The 26,512-nt window shown below is 35.8% G+C and overlaps 1 protein-coding gene across 1 annotated transcript in view; it reads left to right on the top strand.

Annotated features, from left to right (window-relative positions):
- Nucleotides 1-25,096, top strand: part of LOC306885392 (syntaxin-1B) — a 37,322-nt gene extending 12,226 nt beyond the window's left edge. Inside the window, exons 2-10 of the mRNA XM_079441862.1 lie at nt 7,652-7,726; nt 10,045-10,144; nt 16,878-16,952; nt 18,679-18,752; nt 19,923-20,031; nt 20,239-20,312; nt 21,780-21,917; nt 23,205-23,315; nt 24,906-25,096. Coding sequence (XP_079297988.1) covers nt 7,652-7,726; nt 10,045-10,144; nt 16,878-16,952; nt 18,679-18,752; nt 19,923-20,031; nt 20,239-20,312; nt 21,780-21,917; nt 23,205-23,315; nt 24,906-24,986 — 837 coding nt within the window. The 3' untranslated portion in view covers nt 24,987-25,096. The remainder of the gene's footprint in view (nt 1-7,651; nt 7,727-10,044; nt 10,145-16,877; nt 16,953-18,678; nt 18,753-19,922; nt 20,032-20,238; nt 20,313-21,779; nt 21,918-23,204; nt 23,316-24,905) is intronic.
- The last annotated feature ends 1,416 nt before the right edge of the window (nt 25,097-26,512 follow it).

The raw sequence follows: 26,512 nt of genomic DNA, 5'->3' as shown, positions 1-26,512 counted from the left end.
CTGAGGTTCCTGGTGAAATAGGGCAACAGGGTGCCACTGAGATTTCTCTCATTCAGAAATCATAGTAATAAAAGTCCTACAAAATGCACAGACACAGTTAGTGAAAATGTATTTCTACCGGTTTGTGTTGCGTTTTGGATGCTTGTTTACTCGTTTTTCCCACTGCATGCTTGTCTTTTTTGTAACTGGTTGACAGTGAGATTCTTGTTGGAAATCTTTCCACCAAAATGAAAGTTTGGTGGAAAGACCAGTATAATTAAGATTAAATAATAATTTTTAATGTATTAAATAAAAATGACATGGCTATGCTGGTTAACCAGTAGGACCAGCTTCAAACTTCATAACTATACATTAATCAGTTTGTGTTTATTGATAATCAACGCCAATGTTTCTACACGTTTCCTTGCATGTTTTTTTTTTTGTTTGTTTTTCATTTTATAAGCCCTATGAGATCACAATAAAAGATCTGCTGCTTTAAAGGGACAGTTCATCCTAAAATGAAAATTGTGTCATCAACTCACCCTCATGTTGTTCCAAACCTTCTGTTGAACACAAAAGATGATATTTTAAAGAATGTGGGCAACCAAACAGTTACTGGTATCCATTGACTTCCATAGTGTTTTTTTTTCCTTGCTATGGAAGACAATGGCTACCAGAAACAACTTTTTGGCTCATGAAGTAAATTTAAAGGCTTTAAAGTCATCTATATTCTAGTGTAGATCAAAATTTGCTTTTAGAAGATATATTCATTTAACAAAAAGTTGTTGTATCCTGTAGCTCAAACAGTAAAGCGCATGAGACTAGCAGTCCCGAGGTCAAGGATTCAATTCCCAGTGAATGCATGAAGTGATAAAATGTACCTTGCCTGGAATGTGACTTGCTTTAGATAAAAGCATTTGCAAATGCATAAACATAAGTGTTAAAACACAGGTCGAGAAAGCGGTCAAAACATTAGCACAATGGGTTCATATGCAACTAGGTCAAATCAACTGGTTAGCAGTGTGGGCTCGACTCAAGAAATGTCTTTAGACATGGCTGTACTATTCAAAATGACTCATGTACAGCAATATCTATGCATACTTTGTCTTCATATGCTGAAACATCAGCACGTAATTAGCCACTTCTCTCCAGTGATAGATAGATGATGTTGGTGCTTGTTTTTATATGTTGGCTGGTGCACATGCCGATCATCATACAATGCACTCACTCTTAGCTTACAACCCAAACCACTGCAGGTTCCTATTTTCAACATATGCATATTAAAGTTTATGCTGATGGTTGAAGTGTTCCTTAGTATCTTTTGCCCCTATTTAGCTTGTATACCGCTTTGAAGAGGTTCTTAACTGGTGGGCTGTCTGACAGGTTTGGTGACAGCAGAGGGAAAAAAAAAATGCTAAACTATATAATTATGCATAGTTAGGATAAAGCAAAATGTCAAAGCAAAAATATGGGATTTAGAGCACAAATACCTCTTTTAATTGATAGAATCTAGTCAATTTAGACAGATGTCAACTTATACAGAAGGACAGGTCAAATAAAATATGATCCAAAATTTAAGATGCCTTGCTGAAGTTTATGCATTTACAGACTTGCTACTTTTTTATTCAGTCTTTGCTATGTAAATAATTTTGCATATTGGTGAGCCTACACAGTTCATGCATTAGACATTATGAAGAAGTGTTTGAGGTCACTCACAATCTTGATTTATTGTGATTGTTACAGTTACAAGGTCTTTGAAAACACCAAAATAAAACCGTCATGTAGTATTGCAAGTATGTAGTTTCCTCACAGCTGTGCTTGTGTTTTCTCTCTCTGTGGCCTGTGCAAGTATAGGACTAATTAAAATAATTTAACCTCAAATAAACATTTCAAGTCCATGTATTTATTTCTTTGTTAAGTAGCCGTGTAACAAGCGGGGTAATGTACATTCAGACGGTCATTATCGCAAAACAAACCCTCTCAGGGTGGTACAAACCCAGATCCTGATCACCCCGTCTGGGTTTATTTTGTGATAATGACCCTCTGATTGTATAATATCCCTTATTTAAAACCAATCTCAGACGTTTGCCATGCACCCAAATAGACTATAATGACCTTGGGTTGCTTATGCTGTAGTTTTGCAGAGAATCTGTCATAAGGCTGGCAGTGAGTAGATGTGACATATCCCTGAGCATACAGTGGTGCTCTTTTTAAAAAGACAAGAAGCCGATGTATAATGTGAAAAACATGACTTTCAAGGTTCTTTGCATAACTATATATAATAGTACATACCTATATTTGAATTTCAGAGAAGGACATATATCCTATACCTACCTTGACTTGAACCATAAAGGACATGTGCTTTGTGGATTTTGAGGAAAGTGTCTCCCTGCATGGATTGACTTGATCTGCCCTTCACCTTCTCACGGTTCCCATCTACCATTCCTGCAAGAACTAATAAAGTGAATACTATGCCATTTAGGTTGCTATGGATAAAATGGAGTAATGTCGAAATAATCAGCCATGAAAGGCTGGTAATGGGTTCACATGTCCTTGACATGAATCTGTTCCTCGTGTGCAAAAATAGATAGCAGAATGCATTTCATAGAAAGATGTGTTTTTAAAAACGGAACTATTTTAGGGTGACACACCAGCTTGTGAAACGCCCCAAAAACAGCATGAGATGCAACACAATGGCCAAATGCAACAGCATGCTGTCAGCACGCTAACTATAGCAGTACGGAATGCATTTTTTTATTTTAATATTTTTAATAAATTCAGCCTTAGTGAGCATAGTGAGATTAGCCTTAGTGAGATTTATTTTTAACATCTTTTTGAGAAATCTTACTGAGAGATATGTATGGTTTATATAGTACAATATAAAAACCATTACACCAATGAAGAGGCCCCGTAAAACATGTAAGCCCAATGTGTGTGTGTGTGTGTGTGTGTGTGTGTGTGATATATAAAATCTGGAAAAACCTAAAAAAAAACTGAGTAGTCAGTTGTTCGATGACTAATAATGGCATCCATAATCTTCATAGCAAATTAATCCTGAGCTACTTAATTAAAAGCCAATATAAATCTCCATTCTGTTGTAGTCATTTCCAGGCTGACATATTTTAAGGAAGCACCCAATATATCTCAAAAACAATTGTCTAAAATGTCTCCCCTTGTTCGAGCAGAGAATCCCTTCTTGTCACTCAACAGCAAAAGAGATGAAAGCAGATATGAATTGTTTATTGCTGTCCCACTGTGACCCTTGTCTAACATCGTAGGAGATTTATTGTCTCCAAACTCTTCCCCCAGACCTTATCGGTGCTCTCCAGCTTTGTAGACACAGAACGTGTCTTCCAAAAAAAAAATAAAAAATAAAAAAAGGCACCAACATTTGCAGGATCCTCCATCATCACCCACACACTAACCACACAGGTAGGAGGCTTCGGTGCTACAATTCGGCACTTAAACTCAGAAATCCACCAGGCCTCTGCTCCTTCCTGAAATTTTTTGCTATAGAATTTTTTTTAGTGAAGGTCATTAGCGACTAATACTGCAGTACCGTAGACATAGAGCGCAGGGGACCAGCAGCAAAGCCACTCCCCGTGAAACCAGATGCTGAGGGGGCAGGGAGGGCAGGGCTCGGGAAGGGAGCGGCCAGATAAGGAGAGAAGCAAGAGAGTAAACATTAGCACCACTGATGAGACAACACAGCGGCCGCTTTCTTCTACCATTTCATTGTGCTTTGACATGCAATCCTCTTGTCATGGGGAAATGCATAGAATTGGGGGGGCTAAAACAGAGACGGGTAGCTAAAATGTTGAATCAATAAGCAATTGTCAGTAAGCTAAAAGCACGGGACATTTCACCTTTGCCCATGGGGGAAGGGACTTTATTGCCATTATCTGATGACGAGAGAGTGAAAATAGCCTCTGCATGAATTAAATGACGTTAGTTGCAGATAGGCAGGCATCACTCGGCTGGCAGACAGTTATGTCTAGCATAGCACTGCTGTAGAAATATCTAATATTAAAAACATTCAGCTCAAGAAATAAACAGTTATACCTACATATATTCTTGTAAATTGATGTCAACCAAGTCAATGGCAGAGTACGAAATAAACCTTCTTGCCCACCCACCTCATTTTAATTTTTTTCCCAATTTAAATATTTGATATTATACTTTCTTTTTTTTTTAGATTTTTTTGGAAACTAGTTTATATTGATGCTATATATGCTAAATATTTTTACTTCTACTGTAGTTTTAGTTTAAAACAAAAGTAACCCTAAAGAGCTTATGCTTTTTCTAGCATTTACATGTCATGCAAACCACATCGCATATTTAATGCTAATTCAATTTAAGCCACGTTTAAGACGTCTCCTGTACATATACCTGTCACAATATGCCCCAAGGTGGCAGTCATAAGGAACTTTTTCGTGAAAATGTCGTGTTTACTTTTGTGTCTCAGAACGAGCATTTACCCACTATTGAACATAGTCGCTGCATCCGAAATCAATAAATTCCCTAATATATAGCATGCAAAAAACAATACGCCAAAAGAGTATGATGTCCTAATAGGCAAAAGTAGTTCCAGTAAGCGAAAAGTTCCTGAGTGACCTAGTACTTTCTCCAGAATACTGAAGTCTGGATTCAGTGGACACTTTCCAATCCCATGAGGCCACGGGAGAGGATTTATGAATGGCAGTGAAGCGATGCAACTAAGGTTGGTAGGCCGCTTGACAGTACTAACTTGGCAGATGTAGTATAGCTGAATTTCATGCATACTACCCATATGCACACTATATAAAGCGTACTCTTAACAGTTGTGAAGTAAGTTCAAATTTAAGTGTAGTACCTATTTAAGTGTAGTCTGATATTACATATAATAGTTTTGGAAGGAACATATGTCTAAGGCTTCAGTGTTAAACAGAATAAATAATTATTTTTGACTTCTTTATGTTTATCCACTTTACAGAAAGAGCAGGTGCTAAAGATGACGTTAGACAAATATAATTGGCATTTTTATGTTGCACTTGTAGCTTTTATGGAATATGTGTCATCTGGTCGGACCGTCACATACAGTATCTTTACTGTGCAAGTTGAGTGAATCTGAAGGTCGAAACAAATCGGATCTGAAAATGTCGCAATGGCAGAGAACTCCCACAACTCTCGTAAAACTCTCAAAAAGAAATGCATGACTTTCTGTCAACAGTCTTGCGTTTGTCGTAAACATTTGTTCTATGAAAAACAAGCATTTGGGAAACCCGTTTCAAAATAGTCATTATTGATGTCTTTCAATAACTCCAATGACTTAATCACACTCAACTGTATTATATTTTGATGCCTTGTCTTTTTCATGTACTCTCTGGTTTATTCATAATTGTCCATTTTACAGACAAAGCAGGTGATTTTGCAGGTGAATGACTTTAGACAAACATCATCGCTGTTTTTACATTGCACTTAAAATTTTGATTGGAATACATCACATCTGAGCGGACCATTGCTGAAATAGCAAAAACTTCTAAAATGTATGAGGCGCCATGCAGGATTTAAATCAAACTTCGCTTATCAATACATACATAAAACACTCATGGGGAGGAAAATGCTTTACGCATAATTAAACGCGTTACGTTCTTATTCTGGACTCATCTGCTTGTCTATACATCGTATGCTTTATTAATAATGTGTTTATTGAGTTTGGTCTTTTAAAAACACTGTTTTAATGCATTAAGCCACGTTAAGCATTTTCAAATGTCCCGCCAGAAGTGCCTCTGCTTCCTTTTACACTGAAATGCCTTCCATTTACACTGAAAAGTTCACGCACATCCACATATGAAATCACTTTCATATACATATATACACAACTAAAGCATGCGTCTTTCTCATCAGAATTGCATACGCTTGTGAATTTTATTTTGTATGTTTGCGCAAGTGTTTTATGGGTGTGTATGCACGCATCGAGTTTATATGTATGTGCGAGTGTTTATAGGTGTAAGTTTATATGTATATGCGAGTATGTATAGGTGTGTCTGCATGTAGCGAGTTTATATGTATGTGTGTGTGTTGTTGTGGGTGTATATGCATGGATCGTGTTTATATATATTAGCGAGTGTCTATAGGTGTATGTATGCGTCAAGTTTATATGTATACGCAAGTTATTCACAAGTGTATATGCATTCATTACTAACATAATATGTATTGGTATGGATTTCATATTAGTGTGCACGTGTATATATATTCATACATATATTTTGAACATCCAATAGTATACATGTATATGTGAGTAATTTATAGGTGTATATGCACGCGTTTTATGTATGTATTGATAAGCGAAGTTTGATTTAAATCCTACGTGGCGTCTCATAAAAATGTACTTCCCTTATATAAATATAAATGTCATAAGTCTCATTTAAGTACTTTATTGCAATCGTACTTGGAATTTTTTTTTGGTATATGTAATAATTTTCATGACATTTTTGACAATTCCCCATTCATTTCTGACCCGGCACAACAGTATCAAAAGAAATGATATTAGAAACAAGTTATAGATTGCATTGAAGCAGGACGTTTTACATCCATTCAAATTGATAAATCAACAAATAAACCAGACAATTTAAGAACCGCAGTTGTGGTCTTGATCAATAAAATCCCTAGTCCTCTAGACAAGACAGAATACAAATGCAGTGGAGACCGAGACAAGAACAAGACCTTCAAAAAATCTCCTCGAGTCTCCTCAAGACCAAGACCGGCCTTGAGTACTATAACATTACTGCTGAATATCAATCAGTCTTCCAGTAAACAAGATTCCATCTCAGTCTCCTGACTGGCTCTATAATATATGTTTTCTCTCTGGAAATAGCCATTTCATTGGATGGGAAGCAGTTGCTTGAAATGAAGAGCTATTAGTTCCCAGAAAGGGTACAGAGGTTGGGAGGCGGGATGGTCTTTCTGGCTACACACACACAGGAGAACGTCCTCTTCTGCTCAGCGTGGATTGGCCATACAGCTAATCTGAGTTGGCCCTCCAGGCTCCAGCAATCCCCAATTCTCATACCAATATGTGAGCACAATCAAACCATCTTTTAAATGTGACACCGTGTGCTCATCTGAAAACATGTGATTTGCATTAGTTTATTAGGCTGCCCTACTTTATCCTCTATATATGAGAAATAGAGAAGCTGTCTGGATGCATTGAATACAGTTGCTCTTTTAAAGCCCAAATGCCGAGGAGCAGCATGGCATATTGATATCAAGTGTTTCTGGGCAATTATTACCGTGATCTTGGGTGATATATATTGAATAATACCACCAAAAACAGCAACAAAGAATGATTAATACTGATGCTTTTTGAGCAGTTTTGTATGTCTCATATTACTGTCTATTTAAGATGAATCACTTATGTTGTTGTATTCCTCATTTGTAAAATCGCTTTGGATAAAAGCATCAGCTAAACAAATTCATGTAAATGTAAGTTATTTTATGATAATATATGCATTCGCATAATATTTTCCTTTTTACTGTATAGGTATGGTGTGCAAGATTTGTGATTTTATTATCTCTCTCTGTGCTCATCCAACATTATAAAAAACTAATTTTCCATCTACTTGAAGGATTTTTTCTTTTCTTGCATTGAGATTATGAAGACATTTACGTGATGTGTTTGTTTTTGTCACAGGCTAAGGACAGCGACGATGATGAGGAAGTCGTTCATGTCGACCGAGACCACTTTATGGATGAATTTTTTGAACAGGTAAACTTTCTCTCGAGGAAAGTATCATCATAATCAGTTCATATTTATGCAGATTATTTGATTTGCTCATATCAGCTTGAGTGCTGCTGTCAATTTTCCAATTCAACTTAAATATGGAACACAATAAATGACTTTTGAAATTTGAACAGATTTTAAAACACTAGGCATCATACACTTGTCAACTTTGTAACTGGTTACAGAGAAAAAAAAAACTGGGCATCGTATACTGAACGACTGGAGATCACATACTACCAGGCTTTCGAGTCGTACCGAACACAACAAATTCACACAGAAACATAAGCTTTGAAAACGTGTTCTCAAAATATTCAATGTTTGATATACTCTGACTGGATGTACTCATAGTCTGAAGCTAAAAATCAAAGTCTGTGCCCATCAAACACTGTGTGATTGTCGGTGAAATCTGTCAACTGGCTCGTCTAGACTTCAAATTCTGGCAAAAATCTATACAAAAGATGTATATTCCAGCCTTTACATACTCAAACTGTCACATAATTTGGAATGAAAACAGTTGAAGTAAATCCAAGTAGATTCTAAATATTTAAAGCCAAGAAATAAAACAAGAAAGCTCTTCTTAAAAATAATCAAGTCATGGTTTCCATACCAGCATGATACTTACTGATTTTTATGCAGTTCAGTTTCTGCATGCTTACTTACTAAAAATTTACATTAAAATCAAATTAGTTTCTACAGCTGGCATTTCATGCGACAAGATATAATATGGTATCTGTGATATAGGATACAGAAGTATTATTAAAATGATAAACTATTTAATAAAATTAATTTTAATAAATAAATACTAATATAATAAATTGTTCCACATTATTTAAGCTGCTTAAATTATTGTCTTATCACAGAGCATGACAATATGCAGTGTTGGGTGTAACGCGTTACTAAGTAACGCGTTACTGTAATTAAATTACTTATCCACTGAAAAAGTAAAGTAAGGGATTACTGTTCATTTTTAGGTAATTTAATTACAGTTACTTATAAAGTACTTGCTTTACATACAGTAAATAATTTCAACAGTTCTAAAAGCAATATTGAATTTGAAATCTAAATTTACCGTCTAAAGATATTGAATGCAGCGGCTTTAACCCTCCGCGTGCGGGTGCGTTCACTTTCAGATTTTCCTGATTCACAGAGAAACCTTAAATACTCAAATCAGGGCCGGCACCAAGAGGGGGCATTCACGGGCAGAGTTACGGTGCCCCCCACTTTCCATCCTCTCCCCTTCTTGCTGAACGTGATCGTTTCGAAAGCGAAAGTGAAACCGGTAAAACAGCGCACATAAGAAAGCGATTGCACGCTTTAGCGAGCGTCAGAAACTGCACGCAATCACAGATTGCACGCTTCCCATCCCACCCCGAACCCCCACCACCACCACCCACCACACACACACACACACAAAACGTGATTCAAATGCCCCTCTGATGGAGGTGCCCTGGCGCCGGCTCTGACTCAGATACATATAAGACTAAAATCAATAGAATCTAAAAATCTTGAAGTGTCTACTTGACACTTGAACGAATTCAAATTAAAAACTAATGTTTCTGATTATGCAATCCGTATGAAACTAAAGCAAGGTTTCCCGTGTCTGAGCTCATTATATGCAGTCGCCCTCACCTAGATACAATTTTTTTTTTAAAATATTAAGAAAAGAAAAAATCATCTAATATTCATCATTTTTGAAAGAAGACCTGCTATGAGAAATTTACCTCATAAGAACAGCGCGATCTGACATTATTCAGCAGAGAAGATCATTTCTGTAATTTATTCTTTCCTACATTAGTTAACGTGTTATTTTGACATAAACCTGTACAGATTTTACTAGTTGGGGTTTTCCTGAACATCTTGCCAAACTGAAATGTATTGTTTAACTTTTAAGCCTTTTTGTTATTCAGATATTTTGCAGAGTATTTCTATTTGTTAACCAAAGGTGGTTACATTTTTTTCATAAAAATGTTTAAGTATTACAGTTGTTTTAAAGCTAAAAGGCTAAACTATTCTATGTTTGACTCGAATTGAAAGAATAGAGTTTAATTTCTATTAAGGTTTATAGGGATTTTAAGATGTAGCTAATTAGCGATTTGAATAATTAAGTTACTTATTGAGTAACTAAGTTACTTTTCAGATAGAGTAATTAGTAAAGTAATTTAAATACAATATTGATGAAGTAATTAGTAACTGTAATTAATTACTTTTTGAAAGTAACTTACCCAACACTGACAATATGCAATTGGTCCTATTTGCAAATGTCACTGTATTGACACATCGTTCAACGCATGTTCTCCTGACAGGTGGAGGAGATCCGTGGCTGTATTGAAAAGCTGTCAGAGGATGTAGAACAGGTCAAGAAGCAGCACAGTGCCATCCTAGCAGCACCCAACCCTGATGAAAGTGAGTTCCACCCATCAGCACACAGTTTTATCTAAAATACCATCTCAGTGTATACACTGCATCTATGAAATGCCTAGAATGTAGTTCCTTTTAAGAACACTAATGTACTGTATGTGACTCCTCATCAATGAGACGGTCAGTCATGCAATAAAAAAAAAAAATTGCAAATTAGACATGCTTTACCTCCCCATATCCATCCATTCGCACATAGAAATACACCACGTGGACACATGTTTGTGAATGCATATCTTTATCTCAGGGCAAGATGACAAATTTTTACATTAGCAATCACCTCCACCCACGTCTTCAACATTAACAGTGATGCATTGGAAATATTTGCCTTGTCTGCTATACTGCTCGCCCTTAAAGGGATAGTTCACTCAAAGATGAATAATTTACTCACCTTCTTTACATAAACGGAACATAAAAATACTTGTGTGCTGTATTTTAAAAAAAAACAAACAAAAAAAAAAAAACAGAAACTTTATTTAAAATCTTTCCATGGGGAAAGTTGAACAAATTAATAAATTCAGTCATATGGATTATTCTATGTGCAGAAGGTGAGTAAATGAACAATTGTTATTTTTCAGTAAACTATGCTTTTAAAGAAATAGTTCACCCAAAAATGAACATTTGCTGAAAATGCACTCACGCTCCGACCATCAAAGATGTAGATGAGTTTGTTTCTTAGAACAGATCTGGAGAAATTTTGCATTAAAAGGGTTAGTTCAGCCCAAAATGAAAATTCTGTCATTAATTACTCACCCTCATGTCGTTCCAAACCTGTAAGACCTTTGTTCATCTTCGGAAAACAAATTAAGATGTTTTTGATGAATTTGGAGAGCTCTCAGACCCTCCATAGACTGCAAAGTAACTAAAGTGTTCCCAGGTCCAGAAACATAGTAAATACATCGGTAAAACAGTCCATGTGACATCAGTGGCTCAACTTCAGTTTTGCGACGCTACGAGAATACTTTTTTTGTGCAAAGAAAACAAAAATAACAATTTACTCAACCATTCTTCTCCCACGAGTTACATCATCCGCCATTTTAGAGTGCATCACAACGCATACGCACGCTTTCCCCTAAGCGTAAAAAAATAAATAAAAAAAAATTTATTCTCGTAGCATCGCAAAACTGAAGTTGAGCCACTGATGTCACATGGACTGTTTTACCGATGTATTTACTATGTTTCTGGACCTGGGAACATTTTAGTTACTTTGCTGTCTATGGAGGGTCTGAGAGCTCTCAGATTTCATCAAAAACATCTTAATTTGTTTTCCGAAGATGAACGAAGGTCTTACGGGTTTGGAACGACATGAGGGTGAGTAATTAATGACAGAATTTTCATTTTGGGGTAAACTAACCCTTTACATCACTTGCTCAACAATGGATCCTCTGCAGTGAATGGGTGCCGTCAGAATGAGACACCAAACAGCTGATAAAAATATCACAATAATCCACATATAATCCACTCCAGTCCATCAGTTAATATCTTCTCAATGCAAAAAGCTGTGTGTTTGTAAGAAACTAATCCATCAATGCATTTTAACTTTAAAAAATCCACCAACAAATTTGTTTAGAACAGTTTTTGCTTGTAGACACTGCTTGATCTATGCATATTTCTCCCCTGATTCAGACGAGACAACATTTTTACTGGAGAAAATGTTATCATGGATAGACGACTCATACTTTTGGATTTGTTTTTTTTACAAACACAGCTTTTTACTTCACAAGACATTAACTGATGGACTGGAGGGTGGATTACTTGTGGATTATTGTGATGTTTTTATCAGCTGTTTGGACTCTCATTCTGACGGCACCCATTCACTGCAGAGGATCCATTGGTGAGCAAGTGATGCAATGCTAAATTTCTCCAGATCTGTTTTGATGAATAAAAACTCATCTTTATCTTGGATAGCGTGAAGTTGAGGTTTAATTTTTTGGGTCGACTATTTACATTAAAACATGTACAACCCCTAAAGAATGAGCATGCATACTGTCACAATGCAGGAAAATTGCGAGGATTGCAAAATCTATAAAGTATTTATCGCATTTGGAAAGCACCAGATCCATGACTTCACTGCAGCTGTGTGGCAAGATATATGAGCTCATTGGTGAGCCTATTCAAGCCTTTCTCCAATACCTTGCATTTTCACCACCCACTCTACAAAAGAGGCACTGCCACCACATCGCTTTAAGTGTTTGTTAGACCCGGCCCACACACCTCATAGTGCACCAGCCCACACTGCATCTATAGAGGCTGTTTCTTCAGTTCTCAAATGTTGCTAAAAAACCTCATCTTTCCCCAGCAACAGTCTTCAGTTACGGCAAACGTCTATGAGTGTCCGAGTCATTCCAGTATTGTCTGTGACTAATGTGTGAGGCCATTCTGACAGAGCAGCTCTTTAGTGAGTGTGCATGTGCAGTAAGTCGACTGTCAAATCAGTCAAGTTACAATGGTATTTAATGAAGAAATGCTTCTATTCAATCTGTTACTTGTATAGGTACTCAAATATTGCTTCTAAATTGACAAATAGAATCATGAAGTATATATTGTCGATGTTAAAATATGTTTATCTCACTTTTAAGCAGAGACAACCATAAGGTTATTCATGGCTGTTTTTGCTGAAAAGCAACTGTGGCTGAACTACATATGCAAAGTCATAATTTTTGCAATTCCTTTTTGTGTCATGAAATACATTTTGCCACAAACACTGTTCATATGCCTTACTGAACCAAGTGTGCCCTCTGATCTGCCTGGCTTAGTTCAAGAAATCCACAGCCTACAAATGACTCAGCTGCTATAGATGAATCTTTAATAAATCACGTCTCGTTGTGTCTGACAGTTTTGGTTCAATTTCATACATTTGACTGCATGTGATTCACTTCGCATGCTTTCTTTGTTTCTGTTAAGTTGTTGCATGCATGCATAAGAACATTATTTTCTGTTGTTTTTTTTCTGTTCTCTTTCTTTTGCTTTCCTCCCTGTCTGTTTTCACCATGCTGCATGAAGGATGAAGGGAGCCTGTGGAAGTTGAGTGTGTCTCGATATCTGTGTCAGTGTGAACCAGAAACCCCGAGGAGAGATGGAGAACATATTAAATAAAGTCATTCTTAAAGTAACAGTGCACCCAAAATGAAAACGTCCTTATTATTTACTCACCCTCATGTCATCAAAGAAAAATGGCTGGGATTAGTTTCACAATTTAAAATGATTAAAATAAGCAATAATGTGTTGTTTAAACTTAAAATAAGCCTTAAATTAACTTAAGTTAGATATTTAAGTTGTCTCAACAAATTTTAAGTTGATAACTCATTTTAGCAGCATTTTTTTTTTTACAGTGACGACAAAAGTGGACGGTGATTTATAGACTAATGCTCCAAAAATTTTTGGTTGTATAAGTCACCATCTACTGTCTTTTTATGAAAAAGGATGCCCAGCCATTCTGCTTAAGATTCGCAAAATTACACACGGCTAAACGACATGAGAGTAAATATATAAGATGAAATGGTCATTTATGGCTTTAAATGTCTAACATTAGTTGTTCTCCTTGTATTCCTCTTTAGTTCCAGTGCATGTAGTGTTGTGTGTGTTTTTGTTATTTATTGAGCTTGTGACGTTATACATACAGTACAGTACATACTGCATAACATGTATTGAAGCATTCAAGGTTTATTGGCAGGGCTGATTTTCTCTTTTTTAGTGCAGAAAGCTTTGAATTTAGTCACAGGAATACATACAAAAAGGCAAAGACAGACACGGCACTGTCATTTTTGGTTTAGCTGATGCCTTTTAATCCAAAATGTCTTACTTTGAATACAATGACATGAATATAATCTCAGTTGCTGACAAGTTCATGGGTCACCCCTACTTGGGATCAAGCTAACTTTTGTGTTCGCTGCTTAGATCCTTAACCAAGACTGCAATACCATTCCCCTTGCCCTCAAGTGATCCAGTATTATTGTGATCTCAGTAACATTTCTGGGTCAGCACTTCTCGACGCTAATCCACCACATCTAGCAGCCCAAGTTCTCCATTAAGATACCACTGGCGCACAACTAAAACATTTTATATTATCCCTTTACTGAGGTCACCCTAGCTTATGTTCTTATCTAAGAGCTACTGTACAAAGCTAAACATTGTGCAATGTTTGTGAAAAAGCCAGGTTGCTAAAAGAATCCCTCTCTTTCAGCTGCAGATGTGACCTTGAGCAGAAATCGTAACCTCCGTTGGCTCCACGGGTGACTAATGGTTACCTCTTTGTCCTAGTTCATTAATGCATTTTACCCAATCAGCTTAAATGACTAAATTAGCCATCAGAATTATAGCACAGTGCCCTTAAAGTTTCTCCACATTGCCCTGCAGGTGAGTGACGTTAGCAGGTAAAAACGAGCTGTGCGTAGTTCACTTAGCTGAGGGGTGATCAATTTGATGGTTAACATTTCTATACTTCAGTCCTTTGGGGGTTGAGAAATTTTTGCAGTCTGGATGGTTTGACTTGTTCAATACGTTTGATTTTCTGAAGCAAACATAAAAGTATTTATTTGTTCGAATATTGTGCTGAATGTATTTTGCAGTAGGTGGTGTCCAAAAATATCAAATAACCCTGCAGAAATTACATAATCTTTAGTAGACATCAACAAACACTATATGCTGCACAGAATTTCAGGTTCATGCAGTTCATTTATCTATAATAAATCTCCAGTACATTCACATTAAATAAACATTAGCTGATAAAATATTATACAGTTACAGTCAGTAGGTCTAGACAGGCTTTTTAATATTTTCGAAGGTAATTTTGAGAAACAAAAAAGCGGAATTCTGTGAAAAATCTTTAATAAACAGGTAGATTTAGTAGATTTTCTATAATTTTGTAGAAATACTAAACCTCATGTGTTTCTGCAACAGGTCTGCTTCAGCAAATGTGTGGCAACCGCTAAACCGATACAAATAAAATCACATTCAAGAGCTATTAAAGTGCTGGTTAGATGTCACGTTAAACAGTGGGTGTGACAAGAAACATCCTCGTCTGTCAAATCGATCTCTCGACCACATGAGCAAAAAAAAAAAAAAAAAAAAAGCTGAGATGATGGCTTGTTTTCATAGAGCAGGAAAGAGCAGGACTGCATTTAGCTGTCTGTAAGCACAACTATAGTGTAGCGGTGTGCAAATATTAGGATGCAAACTCAGTGACAGGAGATACATTACACTGTTGAATCGATGGACAGGAGAACCAGCCACACCCTGACTACAGCACTTTAACAGACACCAGTGACTACAGATCATTTGTTTTACACGACAGCACTGCTTTTTAAGTGCTTTTCAATACCACTTTGTTAGTCACTTAAAGAAAAAAAAAACGTATTTTTAAAGTTTGTAATTGTCTGAAATAAGAAATATGATTTCCATGCAGGTTAAAAACTTGAAAAGGCCTCATATATAAATACATACACACACATATACATATATACACACACCAATATTTCTAATTTAATAATTATCAATCGCTTTTTAAATTATTTTATTTATTTTTAATTAATTTTTTTATATTTTTACTTTGAAAGTTCATAATTCTCTAAAATAAAATAAAAAATGCTTTCTATGCGGTTTCAGATTTTTATGAACATTTTGTTATATATAAATACATACATTTTTCATATACAGATATATACATTTATCAATTTGGTCAGTTTAACATGTTCCTTTGGTTCAAAATAAGTAGCCAGAAGCTAATGAAAGAGGAAAATTGAGAAATTCTAGCAAATGTAAGCTTTCGGCAGTTCTAAAAAGGAGGAAAAAGTCATTAAGGACACAATTAATAAGTTTAAAGCCATTACGATCGATCCTTTAAAAGCTAAAAAAGCAATCATCCATGGGGACAGAAATGTTCCCCTAATTGAGGAATCGCCCGTATATGCGATGAAATGACAATCAAAGTGATAAATTATACGTCTATACATTGTGCACAGTAATTAATCACTCTTCTCCCACCTGCCGCCCACTGTCCATCCCTCTGAAATTGATCAGCAGGAGTCACAATATTGATGGCCAGAAGGAGGCGCTGAGAGATTTGAAGCATGGGGCTTGTCTAAATCCCTCAACCTGGCTTATTAAAGCCCATTTTGTCAAGATATGTTGTGTATATGTAATGCATAACATAGTTCAATGGATAAAATGCGGTAGATATTTAAATACTAAACTAAAATCTCTGACAGTCAATGTGCACATATAACAGCAAATATTTCAGAATTTGTAAGTGCATAATAAATGCACAAATACTCCCTGGTGATGAAGGGATACTGGCATTAACACTCGTAGTGGAATAAATGTCATGAGAGAGAAAGTAGCGAGGGATTGGATTAGTCAGAGGAGAGTTGAAAAGGCTGAGGTGGTGTCCAGGGAGTGAATGGCACTGCAGTAACTATCAATCAACATATGACTGCAGCCTGCAGTCTGTACACACATCCAGCGCTTTACCACAGACGCCTCGCTTTCCTCTTTAAAAGAGCAACAACATTATATGACCGGAGATCTGCTCAGAGGCTCAAGTCCTAAAAGTTCAAATGTAGTGCATCTGTATTTTTGTCATGTTCTCTAGTGTATCTAGATCTCGTCACACGACTTTGTACCCTATATATAATGCCAGCAGTGCTCATTATCATTGAAAACTCAAAATGATATGCATTTAAACACCTTCTCTTTTGTATTTCCTTGTGTTTTTGTTCTGCAGAGACCAAGCAGGAGTTGGAGGACCTCACAGCTGACATCAAGAAGACAGCCAATAAAGTGCGCTCTAAATTAAAAGGTATAAAACCAGAAATGTAAACTTTATTAGAACTTTTAAAGTCTTGTATAATTGTTTTGAACAAAAGTAGTCAAAGTAGTGGATGTTTATGTCTATTTTGGCAGTCACGCATGCATTAAGGGCTAATTGCCTGCTCTCTATATAAACAATGAAACAGATCTGAGATCAGTTTGAGACGGTGATAATTCTTACGGTGTTCTTCGACTCTGAATTTAGCGTGAGAAAATTAGAAAAGTTCAGGTCTATTTTGCAAGTATGCATTAAGCTTAGTCTTCTAAAGTTCCGAAAACCTTCATCATCACGTAGGCAAGGCTAATTTAGACACAATCTTTGATTCTGAAGGCAGCCACCTGAGGCCAAGGGTGTTCAGCGATAGAACGGTCTTAACAGGGGTTTTGACTAATCTCTTTTGGAGTGCTTTCCTTCTGAAGTTGCTCAGGAAAAGACAAAAATGTGCACTCCACACAAAGCAAAAGATAACATTTTTCAGTAACTAATACAATGACAATGAGTGTCCTATTAAAAATGGTTTTTATTACTCCAGTGCCTAATACCTTGAGAGAGCTATCAGTTAGCACTGTCATTCATCTCACTGACAGTTGATCAATCAGAAGTATGACTTATATACTCTGCTAGCTTTGCTTTCAGAAACAAGTCTTGCTTTTCCTTACAACCTAGCCTATAGTCTTCAGGCATAGAGCCAGTCACCTGAGCTATAGAGAGAGAGAGAGAGAGAGATTAGGGTTATATATTTATTTATATTAAATTAAATTTTTACTCACTTTTAATAAATGTTATTTTTATAAATGTTTTGTTTTATTATATACTTTGCTATTTGTTTGTTATTTATTATGCACTTGGTTAATTTTTGTATAATATAATATATTTTATATTAAATATAATAAATGTATTAAATGTAGGGTAAGGGGCTAGGGTTATACATTTATTTCTATAATAATTTATTTTATATGTCTAAATTGTATTTTATAAATGTTTTTATGAATAGTTTAATTTTATTTTATATTTACATAATATTAAATATTATATTTAGATATACTTAGAGATTTTACATTTATTACATATAGGGTAAGGGCTTAGGGTTGTATATATTTATTTTTATAATAAATGCATTTATTTTAGGGTTATACAGTTTCTTATAAGAAATTATTTATACATTTTTACTATTATTTTATGAATAATTGTTATGCATGTAATAATTATTATTAATATACATCTAATATTTAACAAACAATAAATAAATAAATGGGATTTGTTTTGCTTTTTTCATTTCTACAAGCAAGTAACTAACAGTGATGGTCGTTATGACGACAACTTCATCCACACTCTCGCTGATGTAGCCAGTGACACATGGTGTGCATTAGAACCGAATGGGGTCTGAATCCCATTGTCTCCTGAAGTGGACATTGAGATCTATTGTTCTTCTGAGATTAAGGGACTTGTTATTACTCTGGGACCACTTTGTCTGACACCTAGTGTGTATGCACTTCCATTGTAACAGCTCAGTCTGCCAATTACTTTAGTGTCATGGGTGGATTTGATCATGTTGTAGTTGCTGTGCCACCTCAGTAACTGTTGTAGCCAGGTAACCGGAGTGAGAGAGCTGCTATTTGAAATGTCAATCTATAGGGTGCGTTCAGGAGGCTATGGCTTTAGCGCATTTTACTAGAACAATTCATTACATTCAGTTTATTTCTCTATTCTGCAGCAATCGAACAAAGCATCGAGCAAGAGGAGGGGTTGAACAGATCATCTGCAGATTTGCGGATCCGCAAGACACAGGTATGAAAGTAATTAAAAACACCTGTGTATTTTTATTCTTCTAACAATAATCAATAGTCTAAACAGTCAAATTAAGTTCATGTGAAAAATACAGACTACAAGTTAAGGAACTTGACAAGGATGAACTGATTTATTTGTCAGCTTAGTTTTTCTGTCAAGCAAAATTACAACTTGCATGATTAAATTCAATATTCAATTAAAAGATCAGTTTTATAATATTAGTCTTACTTTTTAAGTTTTCTTTTTGTGAGATTAAATTCATCAATCATAGGTTATGATAATAATACTCAATTTGTGTATTTTGTCGATCAAGTTAAATTTATACAGAAAAAAAATCAAGTTATCTTCCATTAGTAAAGCGTTTAATTAATTTCACAAATCAAAATTGTACATTACCACCATAATACATTTCAAATAATAACATACAAATATATAACCCTAACATTTACATTTTTATTATTTACATATGTATTATATTTATAATTATTAAGTGTGTGTACACATTACTATTTATAAATTATTTTTATTACATATTTTAAAATTCCGATGGGATTTATTCTAGCATATATACATTTTAATAACAAATTGCAAAATAAAAAGAAAAAAGATCAAATATAAAAAGTAATTATATATAAATAGAATGTTAATATGGTAAAGTAATAAGAATTAAAGAAATATTAAATTAATCAAAATAATTAGATTAATTAAAAAAATGCATTTTTAAAAGAAATTTAAAACATGCGTTGTGTCAATGTGTCTTTCATATGGGAGTAATGTATAATAGGAAGTGCTCAAGAAATATTCAAAACTGTAAAAGTTTTTATGTTACGTAAACTAGTTATATCAGCAAGCAAAATTCAGCAAAATAGCAGCAGATCTGACCTTCAGGGTGTTGTTCAGACTGAGACAGGCACACTTCCTGTGACCTCTGCCCTCCCACTGAGCAGCTCTGTCAAACACCCTCCTCAGCGCCATCTGCTGTCCAGAAACAGAACAAGCGCAGGAATCTCTCAAACTGCAGCAAAAGCAAGGTCCGATTTCCCGACGATCACACTTGGCCCTCGATACATTATCCTGAGCCGCCTACTGTCAGCGAACGCATTCATGCCACGAAGTGCAGTTACATATCCACATCCCTGATGCCTCCACATGTCTAACTCCATCCCACAGCATTCCACGCTGTCACGCAAGTTTGTGGAGGTGATGACGGAGTACAACACCACGCAGTCCAAATACAGGGACCGCTGCAAGGACCGCATTCAGAGACAACTGGAAATTAGTGAGTTCTGACATGCATGCAACCCACGCACACGAACACAAGCTGAGAAACAGCCTCCACATTACTGGAACACGTATTTACTTTTTAAACACAAGTTAAGTGATTCAAGATATACATTTTATCAGTAAACATATTACCACTTCCAATGCTCATCAAAATGTCCTGGTACGCCACATACTGATACCATGTTCTTCTATATTTAATCAGCTGGCAGAACAACTACCAATGAGGAGCTGGAAGACATGTTGGAGAGCGGGAAGCTTGCTATCTTCACCGATGATGTAAGTTTAATAGTCACTGATCCTTTACAAATTAGTAATTTTACTATGACTTTCATTTCCGTGGAAGAAACATTTGTGATTTCTACAGCCACTACTGCCTTGTGGACTTCAGACACTATTAAAAAAATCAAAGGTTCTTTATCAGTTCTTCATGGTTCCATTTTAGAACATTAGACGCTTTTGCATCATGTAGTTCTTGGAACTTAGTTCACTCTAAAAAATGCTGGGTTAAAAACAGCCCAGCACTGGGTGAAATATGGACAATCTCAGCTATTGGGTTGTTTTGACCCAGCGGTTGGGTTAAATGTTTAACCCATCCGTTTGGCTAGTAACCCAACCACTGGGTCAAAACAACCCAATAGCTGGGTTTGTCCATATTTTACCCAGCACTGGGTTGTATTTAACCCAGCATTTTTTAGAGGAACTAGCCAGGAGGGTGGTTCCAAGAACCAATTTCTCCCTCGGGCCATTTTCCTGGTTGCATTCGCACCGCCAGCAGGAACTCTGAAGCAGCCTGCACTCTAAAAAAAAAAAACGCTGGGTTAAATACTACCCAGTGCTGGGTAAATATTGGACAGAACACATGCTGCTAGGTTGTTTCCATGTTCGTGGAATAAATGTTTACATAGCTTTTTAAAAATGCCGGGTAGCTGGTGTTTCGTATGCGTTTGGCCAATTAGTGTATATTGCGTCACTGATAGTTCTTATAGAACTGTTTTAGACCCTACTTTGAAGTAGACACTAAATTAGTTCCTAGCAAATGAAGTTCCTAGTGCTAAATATATTCCTAGTTCCTGCGGTGGGAACACGCCAAAAAGTGGGAACTTCCGCCAATATTTCTAGGAACTATGGAAAGCTTCCTCCGGTCCGAAAGCGCCTTTTAATATACACAGAAGCTTTCCATTCCACAAAAGGTTCTTTAGATCATTAAAATGTTCTTCACACCAAGAACAAATGGTTCTTTTTAAAACTCTTGACTGAAAGGTTCTTTGGGGAACTAAAAATTGTTCTCCTATATGCAATCACTGCAAAAAAAAAACACTTTAGGTATCTATATTTTTAAGAGTGCAGATGTCCACATCAAATGTGCCATTAGGTTTCCATGTGAAGCATATTTAAATATTTCCTTACAACCTAGCCTATAGTCTTCAGGCATCTTTACACCTCGATTGCTCAAAATTCAGTGTAAAGACGCAATGCTGCAACAGAGCCAGCCTGCTCTGACCCACCTCAGCCCCTAGCATCAGGCATACTGTTGGAATTGCGGTGTAAATTCATTCGAGGTACCTCTGAGCAGCATTATACAGTCTGTGTACAGACACCTAAAGCCGCTGCAGAAGCACTTCTGTGCCAACTTTGCGGTGTAAATTTGCCATTTTAGGAATGAATTCTGTACAAATGTATGTTTAATAATAGTAACTTGCTCTTGACCTCCTGCCATGGTTTCTCGTATTTTCCACGTAACAGATCAAAATGGACTCCCAGATGACCAAGCAGGCACTAAATGAGATTGAGACTCGACACACTGAGATCATTAAGTTGGAGAACAGCATCCGTGAGCTGCACGACATGTTTGTGGACATGGCCATGCTGGTGGAGAGTCAGGTACAACACAGAACATTACACCTCTCACCAGAGTAAAAATGGCAGATGGAGGAAGATAATAGTCAAACAAATGTTATCAATGTTGTCGCTTCACAAAAGTCCCTTCCACAAGGCTGTTAAAGAGGCATACAAATGAGGATCGATTTGAGATTTTCTTTTTATATTCACATTATCATGGCCAATACCAGAGGAATTTACTTAAATAGTCGTTATTAAAAATTGTCATTATTTACTGACCCATATGTGACTATGGGCAGTGTTTTTAGTATTGTTTATATCACTATAGTATTTATTGATATTTAGAATTTTATATTTTCCTAATTAGTGTTTCCTTTTCTTTTTTCCTTGTCTTCTATTTTTATTTCAGTTTTAGTACATCAGATTATCCTCTCAAAATTATTTCAAATGAAATATTTTAATTTGTTAAAAAAAAAATGAAGTTACCTAATAATTGATTAATTAATAAATAATAATAATAATAATAATATTTATATATATATATATATATATATATATATATATATATATATATATATATATATATATATATATATATATATATATATATATATATATATATATATATATATATATATATATATACACACACATACTTTACTTCAGTTACTAAAAACTATTTTTTTCAGTGGAATATTAAAGTAGATTTTTTGTCCTTTTCTGTCATTTTATTCGGGGTTTTTTTAAGTTTTATTTCAATTACTAAAAACTAATTTTAATAAAATCGTTTTAGTTCTAGTTAAAAATAGAACTGAACTCCCTGCATGTGGCATTTGAAAAATCGTTGAAATGCAGTTCATTTCCATACTATTCATAAAGGCCTTATCTGTCAGGCAAAAAAAAATAAAAAAAATACATACCATTTTTTAAATTCTGAATGTGAACAGTGGCTAGACAAAAACTAGACACGTCCTTGAAGTGCACTGTGCTGCAAAGTTATGCTGACTTTCAAATGTAATTCAGACATAGCAATTTATTTCTTCCTCCACGACCAAGGACAGGTGAAATGATTTACACCACAGTCCCCGTGGATCAATCTGGGGTTAAGGGCACTCGAGCATCACTGCTTGTGGGTTTTTAAATCAGGCTGCATGAAGCACAAAGGATTTAAGGGATGTTAACTTGCAACACTTACTCTACACACAGAAGAATGTCTAACAGGAAACCGTCTTTGTGTGATTTGTGCATTGCATACAGTGATCGTAAATGTGTGCCAATGTGAATATTATGAAGACGTTTGTTTGAAGTCCCTTTTTTTGTCATTCACAGGGAGAGATGATTGACAGAATTGAGTATAACGTGGAACACTCTGTGGACTATGTAGAGAGAGCAGTTTCTGACACCAAGAAGGCTGTCAAATACCAGAGTCAGGCACGCAAGGTAAAACACCGTCAGCTGTTACACCTGACGTCTTTAAGTATTATGCCCTTTGTGTACAATGACTCATGCTCTCTTTCTAGAGAATGCAGTCATAAGCTGTCATGCACAAAAACGAGTAATAGAAGAGCATTTTAAAATTATTCCTAAATCATTTAAGCCATCCACAGAAACACTATATTGCTCCTTTGGCACTCATCGGTTCTTCAACAGATGCCGTCTGCTCCTAGATTTTTTGCTGCAGTTTTGCTGGCTAACGGACACTGCAGTGGTGGTCTAAAGACTGCAGACACTTGGTGTTAAGCCACTTACTTCTGAGCTTTTTGATGAGTCAAACTGGGGTGGTTAGATTCTAACCGGTCCCATAGATATTTGCTAATAGTGAACTGCTGGTGAAACTTAATAGGTAGGCTAAATCATTTTATGTAGTGTTAATAACTAATTTTAACAAATGAAGTCTTGTTGTCAAGTGTTAATAGATTAGAATTGTTAATTATGGAAGTCCCTTTACGCCATGGAGTAAAAACTAAAACAGGCAATCGTGACTTTTTTTTTTCAAAATTGGTACTTTTCTTTGTAGTTGAGTTTCTCTCTCACAATTTGGACTTTGTTTCTAAGAATTCTAACTTTCTCACAAGTCTTGAGTTCAAATCTTGTAATTCTGGCTTTCTCAGAATTCTTTCCAGAAATACAATTCCGAGTTTATGTCTCAATTCTGAACCACGAGGAAAAAAAAATATGAATTGTGTGATATAAACTTACAGTTGCAAGAAAAAAAAGTGGTGGAAACAAGCTTCAATAGATAATTGATCTGCAATTATTTGCAGCTTATTAACTTCCAATACAAAGGCTCCACGATTCACTAGCCAGAAACTTCAGGGCAAATTTGATTGCCAATAAATATCAATAATGATTGAGAATGAATATTTTTGTCAAGCTAGCTGGCTATTTTGTTTGTCAAGTGAGTAGTTTTTTTTTCACCAATAACTGTGTTGGTATGACCTGTTATTTGCCCCAAATCGACCAATAAAAACAAAAACATTGCTTGATCCCTTTACATGTCACTCAGATGGTCACCAAAAAAACTTAAGTAGATGTTTCCTTGCTTCAAACTTATGTGGTTTTCGGTCTACATGCCCAACCAAGCATGTCCATGGAGTTAATTTAGTTTGGCACAATATAATATTTGCAGCTTCCCTGCATGACATTCAGTACATGCGCAGTTTCTTTTGGAGAGTCCAGAGTTCAGTATGATGTTAGTACTGTATTTAGCCTTTACAGTTACGCAATATCGAATCACCACCTTCTCAAATGTAGTTAATGTTTGAACACATTTAGTATTCAAAGGGGCTACAGCTCAGAGTGGGTCCTTTCATCAATAATTGAATTAACTTTTAATTAATTTAATGATTTACTTTGGTAATGGTTTAATTGTTAATGGCTTCATTTAATGATTTAAAGTGTGGTTAAGATGAGGTGAATCTGCTACTTTGATTAGCTGACTATCGTAACAGAGTAGCTAGATGAGCTAAATGAACTGTGGTTTCATTTGTTCACACATCTTTCTTTCTCCCTCTTTTTCGCCCTCTGCAGAAGAAGATCATGATCATCATCTGCTGTGTAATTTTGGGAGTGGTTTTGGCGTCCACTATCGGAGGAACCCTGGGCTTCTAAATGACATGAAGAGAGACAAACACTTGGAAAGCTGAGTGTTTTATCCACTTAAACATGAGATAAGGAAACTGTCATAAAACGGGGGTTGGGTAGGGTAAAAAAACGAATATTAAAAAAAAAAAAAATCAAACAATCAAAAAAATAAAGGAGATGTTACGGTTCAAATACAACATATTTACAAACTGTACATGTAAATGTATTGAACATAAAGCAGCACATGGGTTACTACCTGTAAAGGAATAAAAAAAAAATATTTGTTTTTATTTTATTTTTTTACCGTTGCTTTAATTTTTGGGGGGGCCTCCAGGACAGTGCCAGCAACTGCTAAATTGTTTTCCGTTCCGGCAGAACATGGTGTTTGGCAAACCATACTAGCATTACGAATAATAACCAACTGACTGCATAGATGTTATAGATAGTAGTTCTAGTCCGATTTCAACGCTCTGAGTGGTTGCTTGCATTCCGATGAAATCTCTCATCGTTACATTATTAGCTCATTACCGATGGAGTGCTGTAGTTTAAAAGCACCGTCAACCTCATAGTCGAATTTCTGTCTTAATACATTTACTGTGGGCAACCGTAAACAAACGAAGAATAAAAGAACTAAGAAGCACACATTTCGAATTGTGAGAGGAAGTGATCTCACAAAGCTTGTACATGAAGATGATTTTGTTTTTACTTCATTTGCTGTAGGCAGCAGAGGAACGGACATTTCATTTTAACACGTTTCGAAAGCTACACTGGGTATCAATAGGGTGGCATTGCGCAAACTGTTGAACTATGCAGTTTTGATAGTGATTTGCCCCCGCTTTTTGAATTAATTCATGAAAAGATTCTGAAAGAAGGTTTCTTCTATGGAACATTTTGAGAAACGTTAATACTTGAAGCAATGCCTAGCCTAAATATTATCTTTTGGAGGGTGGTTAGGTCTGCTGAAATGAATTTTCCTTATTTTACGGTAGTTTTGTGCTTTTTTATTTGCCTTGTTACATAAATTGCATATATATTTTACATTATAATATAAAGGATGGGCTTGAACAGGACCGTTTTGAGAGTTTGCTTGACGTTTCACCTTGGTGCTAGTTTATGAAGAGAGAGAGTAATAAAATTAACTACGGGGATGTGATAGACACTCTTAGATCCTTATTGTTAAATTCTACATATCTGAAACAATGGGAGTAGGTGCAGTGTAGATGAGCTATCTGATGAAATATTTACCTGTAGATGCATTCTTCAGTTCAATTGAAGAAACTTGTACGGCTGGTCAGGACACTTATTATGCAGTGACTAAATAGAAAGACATTTACACAAATCTTATATGAAATAACTTAAATTTAGCTCTGAGCACCCAGAGAGACGGCATCTTGTTATGAGAACTCTAGCTTAGAATAGGACGCTTCGATTTTGTCCAAAGATTATTATTTTTTTTTTTCAGAAACACAAATCAAACAGCTGCATCATAAATTCGTTGCATCCTTTTCTTTGCGGACATAAAGTGCCAGATTGGTTAATTATGTACGGCTCGT

The sequence above is a fragment of the Barbus barbus genome (assembly GCF_936440315.1).
Source record: "Barbus barbus genome assembly, chromosome: 19".
Classification (NCBI taxonomy): Eukaryota; Metazoa; Chordata; class Actinopteri; order Cypriniformes; family Cyprinidae; genus Barbus; species Barbus barbus.
This window is presented reverse-complemented; position numbering and strand designations above follow the sequence as displayed.